General features: G+C 35.6%; 1 protein-coding gene across 9 annotated transcripts in view; it reads left to right on the top strand.

The window, feature by feature from the left end:
• Positions 1–12,063, top strand: part of SLC26A7 (solute carrier family 26 member 7) — a 208,851-nt gene that overhangs the window by 179,198 nt on the left and 17,590 nt on the right. For all 9 annotated transcript variants that reach the window (XM_072603588.1, XM_072603587.1, XM_072603586.1 and 6 more), the window contains one exon: positions 6,356–6,404. In XM_072603588.1, coding sequence (XP_072459689.1) covers positions 6,356–6,404 — 49 coding nt within the window. The remainder of the gene's footprint in view (positions 1–6,355; positions 6,405–12,063) is intronic.

The raw sequence follows: 12,063 nt of genomic DNA, 5'->3' as shown, positions 1-12,063 counted from the left end.
AAGAAGTACAAAAACCCACGGAAGAGAAGAACTCCTTAAGAAATGATAAAGTTGGGCAAGTGGAATATAATTATTCTGTGAGGCATCAGGAATCAATAAAACAAGGGGAAACAAGGAGTGAAAAGTGAAAAAAACCTCATTGGAAAAACAACTGACTCGGAAAGCAACTCCAGAAGAGACGATGTCAGAATCATCGGACTCCCTGAAAGCCATAATCAAAAGGAGGACCTGCACTGCATCTTTCAAGAAATTATCGAGGAAAACTGCCCTAATATCCTAGAACCAGAGGGCAGAATAGGCATTGAGAGAATCTAGTGATTGTGTCAAGAAAGATATCCCAAAATAAAAACTTCTAGGAACGTTATAGCCAAATTTCAGAGCTATCAGGTCAAGGAAAAAGTACCATAAGTGACCAGAAAGAAACAATTGAAATTTCAGGGAGCCACAATCAGGAGTACACAGGACTTAGCAGTTACAGTATTAAAAAAAATCAGAGGTCATGAAGCATGATATTCCAGAAGGCAAAGGAGCTAGGACTACAATCCAGAATCACCTACCTAGCAAAATTAAGTATACTACTTCAAGGGAAAAATGGGTTATTCTTTGAAATCGAATAATATCAAACTTTAATAAAAAGACCAGAACTGAACAAAAAGTTTGATCTCCAACATCAAGACCCAAGAGAAAGCTAAAAAGTAAAAAAGGAAAATGAAAACATAAGGGATTCAGTGGAGCTGAACTGTTTACATCCCTTCCTGGGAAGATGATAACTTATCATTCTTAAAAGTTGTACCACTAATAGTACATCTAGAGGGAATATACCTAGACAGAGTGAAAGGGTATAACGTGAATTTGTGGGAATGACATAAAAAATAATTAAGGGAAGAGAAAGAGGAGTACACAGAGTACAGAAGGAAGGGAGAGTAGAATGGGGTAAATTATTTCACATGAAGAGGCAAGAAAAACCTATTACAGGGGAGGGAAAGATGGGAGGGTGGAGAATCGGAGTCACTTGACCCTTACTCTTATCAGTATTGGCTCAAAGAGGGAATAATATAAACAATCAGTTGTGGCATGTAGAAATCTGTCTTACCTGATAGGAAAGTAGGAGGGGAGGAGATTATGTAAAGGTAGGGGAGGATGGGGGGCTGACAGAAGAGAGGGCAGATCAGTGGAAGGTGGTAGACAGAAACAAAACGTTGTTGAGGAGAGAAAAGGTGAAAGGAGAGGACAAACAGAAGGAAAAGTAGGATGGAGGGAAATATACAGTTAGTAATCATAACTGTGAATATGAATGGAATCAACTCTCTCATAAGACAGAAGCAGATCAAGAACCAGAATCCTACAGTATATTGTTTATAAGAAATACCCTTAAAGTGCAATTCGAGGTCGACACTCATGGGGAGGGATAGGATCAAAAGAGAATAGAAGTAATGGGGGACAGGATAGGATGGAGGGAAATATAGTTAGTCCTATACAACACAACTATTATGGAAGTCATTTGCAAAACTACACAGATTTGGCCTATATTGAATTGCTTGCCTTCCAAAGGGAAGGGGTGGAGAGGGAGGGAGGTAAAGAAGTTGGAACTCAAAGTGTTAGGATTAACTGTCGAGTAATGTTCTTGCCACTAGGAAATAAGAAATACAGGTAAAGGGGTATAGAAAGCTATCTGGCCCTACAGGACAAAAGAGAAGATGGAGACAAGGGCAGAGAGGGATGATAGAAGAGAGAGCAGATTGGTCATAGGGGCAATTAGAATGCTTGGTGTTTGGGGGGGGGAGGGGATAGAGGGGGAGAGGATTTGTAACCCAAGGTTGTGTGAAAATGAATGTTAAAAGTTAAATAAATAAATTTAATTATAAAAAAAATGATAATAATAGCACCTACCTCCCAGAGTGATGGTGAGGATCAAAAGGGATATTTGTAAAGGTCCCAGCCCTTTGCAGGCATTTAATAAATACTTATTCTCTCCCTCAAAAAAAAAAAAAAAGAAAGAAAGAAATACCCTTAAAGCAGAGACACACACAGAGTAAAACTAAGGGGTGGGAACAGAATCTGTTATACTGCAGCTAAAGTAAAAAAAAAAAAAAAAGCAGGGGAAGAAATCCTGATCTCATACCAAGCAAAAGCAAAAAAAAAAAATATAAAAAAAATAAAAAGATATAAAAGATGTAAGGAAAGAAACTAGATTTTGCCAAAAGGTACTATAGACAATGGTGTATTATCAATATTAAACATATATGCACCAAGTAGTATAGCATCCAGATTCTTAAAGGAGAAGTTAAGTGAGTTACAGAAAGAAATAGATAGCACAAGACCCAGTAGTAAATGACTACAGTAACCTAGTGTCTGAAAAACCCAAAGATCCCAGCATTTGGGATAAGAACTGACTGTTTCACAAAGGAAAAACTTGTGATCAAATAAGAGAAAGCATGATGAATGCAAAATAGACAGTTGTGATTATGTTAAAAGCTTTTGCATGAACAAAATCAATGTAACAAAGATTAGAAGGAAATCAGAAAGCTGGAAAGCAATATTTACAGCAAGTAGCTTTGATAAAAGTCTCGTTTCTTGAACTGAGTCAAATTTGTAAGAATGCAAGCTATTCCCCAATTGATAAGTGATCAAAGGATATGAGCAGGCAGTTTTCAGATGAAGAAATCAAAACTGTCTATAGAGATATGAAGTTCTCTAAAACATTTTTGATTAGAGAAATGCTTAAAACAACTCGGAAGTACCACCTCATACCTATCAGATTTGGCTAATACGACAAAAAAGGAAAATGATAAATGGTGGAGAGGATGTGGGAAAATTGGGACACTAATGCACTGTTAGTGGAGTTGTGAACTGATCCAAATATTCTGGAGAGGAATTTGGAACAGTGCCTAAAGGGTCATACTCGTTGATCTAGCTATACCACTACCAGGTCTATATCCCAAAGAGAGAACAAAAAAAGGGACCTATATGTGCAAAAAAATTTATAGCAGCCCTTTTTATGGTGGCAAAATATAGGAAATTGAGGTGTTGTCCTGATAGAATGACTAACCAAGCTGTGGTATATGAATGTAATGGAATACTATTGTGCAATAAGAAATGATGAACAGGAAATTTCAGAAAAAACCTGGAAAGACTTGTATGAACTGATATAAAGTGAGATGAGCAGAACCAGGTAAACACTGTGCTCAGTATCAGCAACATTGTGTGTTGATCAACTATGAATGACTCAGCTCTTCTCAGCAACACAGCGCTCCAAGAAAAATACAAAGAATTCACAAAGGAAAAGGCTATCTACATGCAAATAAAGAACTGATGGACTCTGAATGCAGATTGAAGCATACTTTTTTCACATTCATTTTTCTGTTTATTTTTCCTTTTGACTATTTCTTTCACAACTGTGACTAATATGGAAATATGTTTTACATGATAGTACATGTATAACCTATATCAAATTGCCAACCATTTTAAGAAGAGAAGAAGGGAGGGAGAAGAATTTGGAACTCAAAATCTTGTAAAAGTGAATGCTCAAAATTGTTTTGATATGTAATTGGGGAACAAATAAAATACTATTTCAAAAAAAGAAAAAAAATTCCAAAATGGGGTCCTGAAAAGTCGGACATGCCTAAAAAATGACTGAACAATAAATATGTATATATGCACATATGTGTGTATACATGTGTATGTATGTATTCATGTATATGTGTACGTATGTGTATATATTATATATACATCCAGCCCAGTTTCCTGAACTCCAATCCAGTATCATTAACTACTTCTTGGACATCTCAAGTTGGATGTCTGGTAGGCATGCCAGTATGGCATTCAGTATATCACATTCAGTATGCCTAAACAGAATCCATTATTTTTCTCTCCAAACTTTCTCCTTTCCCCAGTTTCCAATTACAGTTGAAGACCCTCTTCAGCTACTCCAAGTACACAACCTTTGTATCATCCTTGACTCCTCACTGTCACTCACTCCATTTACACAATCCAATGACAAATCTTTTTGTTTCTACCTTCCCAGTACCTCTTGTATGTTCCACTTCTCACACATCCACAAGCACAGTACAATCCCTCATCACCTCTCATCTCACCTGTATTGCAATAGCCTTCTAATTGGTCTCCCCTGCCTCAACTCTTTCTTCCCTCCAAACTATCTTTCATTTAGCTGCCAAAATGATTTTCCTAAAGTATAGGTCTGACCGATTTACACTTTTACTCAGTGATGCCAGAGGCTTTATTTCCAGTATCAAATATATAAAATCCTGTTTGGCATTTAAAGCCCTTTATAAGTTTGTGTATTTCCTATATTTTCAGTCTTCTGATTATAGTTTCTGTTCTTCTCTAAGCATGATCCAGCTCCATTGATTTACTTACTGTTTCTCACACAAAGGCTATCTGTCCCCCATACTTGGAATACTTACCGTCCTCACCTCCAGTTTCCAGCTTCTCTAGACTCCTTCAGAACTCAACTCAAGCATTGTCTTCTGAAGGAGGCCTTTCCACACCCATCATAGTGCCTTCCCTGGAAGACTACTTTTAGTTATAGCTTGTGTGTACATAATTGTTTGTATGTTGTCTTTCCCATGGCAATATGAGGTCTTGAGAATAGGGATCATGTTTTTGCCTTTCTTTATAATCCCAGGACTTAGAACAATGCCTGGCACATAGTAAGCCCTTAATAAATGCTAGTCACTGATTTTGTATTTCCCTCAGTGCCTTCCACAATCCCTTGTACACAGTAAGTACTCAGCGTTTGCAGTTGAGTGTTAGACTTTTTCTCAAATTCTTTTTCTGTGATGAATGTTGTCCTGAGTTTAGGGAAAATTGGAATTTTTTTGTGTTAACATAAATGAGTTGAAACAGCATTTTGTGCCTTTCCAACTTTAACCAAGTTAAAGTTGATACCTTAGTGATTTAAGATGTTATCCAGCTCTTGTTTCTTTAAAAAACAAAAACAACTCTTTCTGATCATTCAGGGTATTTTTAGAGTTATGAAGAGTAGGAGTATGAAGGAAGATTGGAGGGGGATAGTTATGAAAACTTCACTTAAAGGCTGAGTACTGTTTAAAAGTCTTATCTTATCTGTAAAATGAGGGCTTTGGACTGGATTCTTTCTATGGTTCATTCTTTCTCTAACATTCTAAAATTTGCTTTTGAAAAGTGAGTAGAATACAATGTAGCAGGACTCTGGAGATAATATCTACTGTCAGGCAAAAGTTTCTACTGTTGCCCCCAGGTAAACTAACTGTCATGTTATAATGACAGAATCCTGACCCCAGATTCTCCACAAGAGAGAAACAATACCTTGGCATATTTTCATGAAGTTCCACAGATGAACATTAAGCTGTTGTCCTAATATTAACTAAGTATTCATCCTGTTGAAATTGCCATCAGGTAAATTATAGTGCAGTGATTGGCAGTGGTTCTTAAATGGTTTTTTTGTGTCATGAATCCTTTGACAGTCTGATGAAGACCATTGACCCCTCTCCAAATAATGTTTATGCCTATATTCATAAGAGAAGGAAATACTAAATTTACTAGTTTAGAGGTTAGTGAATTTTTTTTCCATCCAAGTTCATAGACTCCCAGAAATCTAGTCACAGACCCTCTTCAGGATCTATGCACCCCAGATTAAGATTCCCTGGTGTAATGAACTGACAATGTAGCTGTGACTTGGAATATAAATCCCTCCCCTGTCTTCTTGTTATCCAAAGTCTGCTATAATAGAACAACAGAAAGTGGTAGCAGGCTTCCTGAACTTAGAATCACAAAACCTGAGTTTGACTTTCATCTCTGTCCTTATTATTTAATTAACTTAAACTGTTTCCTTATCTAGATGGTGCAGTGGGATAGAGCACTGGACTTGGCATCAGGAAGACTCTTCTTCCTAAATTGAAATCAGGCCTCAGACACTATCTGTGTATCCCTCAGTTTTCTTATCTGTAAAATAAGCTAGAGGAGGAAATGGCAAACCACTCCAGTATCTTTGCCAAGAAAACCCCCCAAATGGTGTTACAAAGTTGGACATGACTGAAGCTACTGAACAAAAACAAATAGCATCCTCATCTGTAAAATGAGATGGTCTCTGGCTGTGTCACCCTAGAGTCCTTGCAAGTCTCAGTAGAATGTAAGATCCTTGGAGGCAGAGAGAGTTTTGTTTGTTTATTCGTTTGTTTGGTAGATAGCTATTGCTAGGACAAGACCTTGTATATAGTAAGCCCTTAGCAAATGCTTTTCACGTTGAGGAAAATTTGATTTGATTTTTAACTTGAAAAGAGGAGGATGGTATTGATTGAGAGACAATAACTAGTTCTTGAAGTAAACTTTCTCTTACACGTTGTTTTCTTTTCAGCATGAACAAAACATGCTGCTCAATTTGACATCCAATGGTACCTGCAACGGTAAGTTAGTCATTGATACTGTGAATGAAACAATCTAATCTGAATAAAGAGGGAGTCAAGGTGGGGAAGGGGGGTGGAGGATGTCACTTTTTAATCTTTGTTTTCATTTTCTGACTGTTTTGTCCATGAAGTGTACCTAAATATTTTTCCATCAGACATAACAATAGAAATGTAAATTTCTGTTCAGTCTCAGAATAAGACTTTTTCATGTTCTGAAATATCTTTTTTTTTTAATTTATGGAACAAGCATTTACATCACATTGTACAATAGAAAGATGATTGCACATGAAACTGCACATCTACTATGCACAACTTGCTATTCCTTTCAAATATACAACAAAATCATCATGTAAATTTATTTTTTTCCTTTTTTTTCTTCCCTACATCCCATGGCTCCCATTAGACACAAGTAGGTATATATATATGTAAATTGTTCTATACCTGCTGTTTATCAGTTTTTACTCTGGATGCAGCTAGCACCTTCAATATGTCCTTTATAGTTAATTTGAGTATTTATAATAGTCAAAATAACATATTTGTTCAGAGTACTTAAAACAATCTTGCTGTTACTGTATACAGTGTTCCCTTAGTTCTGCTCATTTTGTTCTTTGTTATTTTGTGCACGTCTTTCCATGTTTTCCTAAAATCATTGAGCTTATGATTTCTTACTGTACAGAAGTATTCCATCTCAATCCTATACCATAACTTGTTCAGCCATTCCCCAATTGATGGGCATCCCTGCGATTTCTAGTTCTTTGCTACCACAAAGAGGGCTGCTATAAACATTTTAGGACATATAAGTTCTTTTCCTTTCTCCCTAGTCAATTTTGGAAATAGACCAAGTAATGATATTACTGGATCAAAGGGTAGTTTTAACTCTTTGGATATAATTCCAGATTGCTCTCCAAAATGATTGGATCAGTTCATAATTCCACCAACGATGAATTAGTGTCTCAGTTTTTCCACACACCCCTCTTCAACATTTGTCACTTTACCCTAATGTCATTTTAGCCAATAAGGTAGGTATGAAATGATATCTCAAGGTTGTTTTAGTTTGTATTTCTTTAATCAATAATAACTTAGAGCATTTTTTCATATGACTGTAAATCATTTTGATTTCTTCATTAGAAAACTGCTTGTTTGTGTCCTTTGACCACTTATCAATTGGGGAATGATTGGTACTCTTACAGATTTGACAAAGATCTTTATGTATTTTAGATGAGATCTATTTGATAAGCTGTCTACAACATTTTCCTCCAATTTTCTGCTTTCCTTCTAATCTTGGCCACATTTGTTTTATTTGTACAAAACTTTTTTTAATTTAATGTAATCAAAATTATCCATTTTACAACTAACTTTGCTCTCTATCTCTTGTTTATTCATAAATTGTTTGCCTACCCACAAGTCTGATAAATATAACCCATGGTCCTCTAGTTTTCTCTTAAAATTTCTCTTTATATTTAGGTCATGTATCCATTTTGACCTTATCTTGATAAATAGTGTAATATCTTTAATATCGTCAGATACTGTGGTTACATTCAGAAATTCAGGGGCAAAGCAAAACATTTATCAGTATAATTAAGTCTAACATTTCACATTCATAATAAATTTAAAGCAAGAGTAGCTTTAAAAGAAAAAATTGAACAGCTTTTTCAGGCCATCCTGGTTGCATAGTAGCTAGAACTTTGGACTTAGAATCAGAAAGACCCTGAGTTTGAATCTTGTCTCAGACACTTAGTAGCTGTGTGATCTTGGATACATTTTAACCTCAGTCAGCCTGCTTCCTCATTTGTAAAACTGATTTAATACAAAGCATTATTGTGAAGATCAGATGTGGTAACGTGAAAAGTGCTTTGCAAACCTTAAAATGCTATGTGAATACTAGTTGTTGTTGCTATTTGGGCAGGACCTAGAGACAGGAGTTCAAATCTGGCCTCAGACACTTATTAGCATGTGAGTCTGGGAACTGTTTGCCTCAGTTACTCATCTGTAAAATGAGCTGGAGAAGGAAATGGCAAACCATGCCAGCATCTTTGCCAAGAAAACCCCAAATGGGGTCATGAAGAATCAGGCACAACTGAACAACAACAATTATTATTATTACTCTCAGTAAACATTTATTAAGCACCTACTATATGCCAGCACCACGCTAATAGGGATAAAAAGAGGCAAAAAACAAACAAAAAAATAATGATTGCTGATCTCAGTCAGCTCACAGTCTAATGGGAAAGTTAACATGCAAACAGCTCTTGTGTCAATTAAAAAGGTTCCAGAGACAATTTCTGATAATTTAATTATTATATTAATATAGCTAGCATGTTATTAGTAAAAGGGTGGTCATTTGGTCACCTCTCTTAGATCAAAGACCATCATGGTGGTGGGCTTAGGGCTTAGATGTGTTTTTGGAAGGTGAATGGCAATCAGCTCTGGTCAACACAGTGTGGGCTACATTAAAATGAGGAGCTAAGAGTGGAGTGACATCATGGCAGCCTTGGACAGAGAATCCTATCTCTCTAAGACCATTCCCAGACCATCTCCAGCTTTGGACAATCTAATCAAAGAATTTATCCCCACCCAAACTTGAGTAGAACACAGTGGGCTTCCCCACCTTTGATTAAATTCCTTGTAAGGTTGGGTGGTCTCTGACCAAGATTGAGGAGAATTAATTCACTCTCATTATCAGAAATGTTCTTCCAGAGACTGAACTTTTTGCTTTTTAAAATCAGGACTTTAGAAGAAGGGGAGAACTCTGGATCTCCCCAAATTATTTGATTTTAATAATCATTACTCTCACTAGATACAAAGGAGATATATACACACCCTTCCACATCACAACTTTCCACATCACAACTTTCCTCATTACAGTTTTGATATATTGGTGTTTGGCATAGGAAATTAAATAGGAATTTGGGGGAGTTTTATGGAAGGTGCAGACAATACACAAAGGCCAGCAGAAGACATGGGAAAAGTTTAGAAAAGTCAGAGATGCATAAAATATATGTGTAGTATTATATAATATTAACCCAAATTTTTACAATTAGGTATTGTAAACACCCTATAAAAGAAAAAGAAATAAACCATTCTTTTTCTCTGGTACAAAGGGAAGACCCAAAAGTTTTACATGGATTTTCCAGATCTTGGGGACACTGCACCACACCTCTAACCCTCATGATGTGGAAAGGATAATTGTATGTGTGTATATGTGTGTGTGTGTATATATGTACATACACATACACACACACGTATGGATTAGAAATAATAGTATTCTTTTGAAAGATAAATGTGATGCCAAAGCTTTCATTGTTCAGATGGATAAAATAAGGATTGCTAGAAAGAAAGGAGAGGGAAGTGAAGTGGGACTGAGATATTTTTCATCCTTACATGTGATTTCACAGGTGTAGATGAGGAACCTCTCCGTTTTTCTATGCACATCACAACTATTCTGCAAAATAGAATTTTAGAGTTACCTGTTTCACTGAGAGCATAGCATCATGTGGCTGATATGTATTAGAGGTATTACTTTAAACTGGACTGAGAAAAATGCTCATGGTAATGGTGTGTGAGCAAATAGAGACAACCGTTTTCTTTTGTGGGGAGGTTCAATAATGATCTTTTCTTTTGACCTTCATTGAAATGACTACTAAAGACAATGAATCCTTGTATAGTTATGGCTTTTTATCTTCAACTGCATTTAGGCATTTATTTGGCCCCAAATATTTTTTCCCAGCCCCTAAATGTTTCTTTTTTATATAAAGTTGATAAGGAGTGGTCCGTTGACAACCACTGGGGTAGTTTTTGTCTGTATTATTTTGTTCCAAAATAACTTATTGTCAGACCCATTGATGTACCATATGAAGGCTTTTCGTAGATATTTGTGGAAAATATCCTGAGTGAAAGGCTTTAATGAACTACTTTGTAGGGGAGGAGATGGTTCCCTCATCATGAAATTAGTGTTTCTAGTCATAGATGCTGGTTAATTATTTGTCAAAATTTAGGTTTGTTGATGTGTAGTCTGGAATTAGCATTTATCCTGCACTGAGAGATGCTTCAATGATCAAGTTTAGCAACTTCATTTGAATATTTTCCAAGCTTGCTGTCATTCTGATTAGAAAAGATTTGTATTATTATCTCAATATTTCTCTTACTTTTATCCTGCATTATGTGAATATAATTGCTTTAGTTACTTTATTTAGTAACTTAGAGTAAAAGTATGGCCATAAAGATAGATAAATATAATAAGAGAATTGAGAGGAAAGGAGTACAAAATGGAAGCTTTCCCCTTTTCTGGAAAGCATTCAGGAAAACTCATTAAATGATTTGAATGACTTTGTTGTTTAAGGATGCTGCAATAGTTTTGATTCCCTTTGCATCTTCCCTGCCACCCCAATATCATCCTGTGCCAAAAACATTCATCATCTTTGTGTGTGCCTCTTCCCCTCCCAAAAAGAAAAGAAAAAACGATACCTTTATAAAGCTTTATCTCCAAGAATGAAATAATCAGTCAGTCTTGCTCATCTGTGTTCTAGGCTGTTAAGTCAGCTTGATACTGAAACTGGGCAGTAAAAGGCATATTAGTGACTTGCCCATAACATGAACAGTAAAGGCCCTGATCTCATTTGCTGGGGTCCTACTATTTTTATTTTCACTGGACCAGTAAGTTATCAGGATTCTGCAGCTGCCACTTTTCCTTCTCTTTGCTTTTACTGTCAGTTGTGCCCACTGAGCTCTTCTAAAATGTTCCCATCTCAATTGCTAGCTTCTCATGCAACATTCTGGATGTTGATGATCCCTGTTGAACACTTGTACAGAGTTATTGAGGAGGGTATAGTACCAAAAATAACATTATTCCTACAAAAGTTACCTCTTACAAAAATAAAATTTGTAGGTTATAATAGTTATAGGGAGAAGTAGGAAAAAATCTGTTTCTTGAAGGATTTATAATGATAATAATATCATTTATATATCATTTTAAGGTTTGCAAAGAACTTTGTATGCATGATCTTCTTTGATGCTTACAGTAACTCCATGAAACTGATACTTTTTTAATCACTATTTTACAGAAGAGGAAACTGAGACTGAGAGAGGGTTAAATGATTTGCCTTGGGTCACACAGATACTAGGGCTTAGAGATAGGATTTATAGACATTTCCTTCTGACCCTAAATCCAACTCTCTTCTAGTGTCTGGAGTAGCTACATAATAGATTTCAAGAGGTATAAGCTCTGTTCATTGTGACTTTATCTAAGTTAATTAATAATTGTCTGGTATTCTTTATTCTTTGCCTATATAAAACCATTGGTAACTTAAAACACAATTAAATCTTTTTTTGGAATAAAAATTGAGGCATATAGACTGAAGAATAATCCAGTACCAAGGCTTTAAAGCTATAAAATTGAGAAATAGTAATGCTACTTATTTTCTTTATTTTTAAGTTTTTAAATTTATTTTATATTTAAATACAAAATAAGAAAAAAACAAACCATTAGCAGATATATAGGAGAACATGAGAGGATTCAGTGTAAATCAATAAATTTTCATTTCAAGAAAACTGTATAATAAATACTATACATTGTTTTCAAAACTGCCCAGCTTTTCTTTGCTTCCTTGTAGATTTTCTTTTATCTTTTGCTGTGCACTTTTTACTTTATTTTTTCCCTTCC

This window comes from Notamacropus eugenii, chromosome 4, assembly GCF_028372415.1.
Source record: "Notamacropus eugenii isolate mMacEug1 chromosome 4, mMacEug1.pri_v2, whole genome shotgun sequence".
Classification (NCBI taxonomy): Eukaryota; Metazoa; Chordata; class Mammalia; order Diprotodontia; family Macropodidae; genus Notamacropus; species Notamacropus eugenii.
This window is presented reverse-complemented; position numbering and strand designations above follow the sequence as displayed.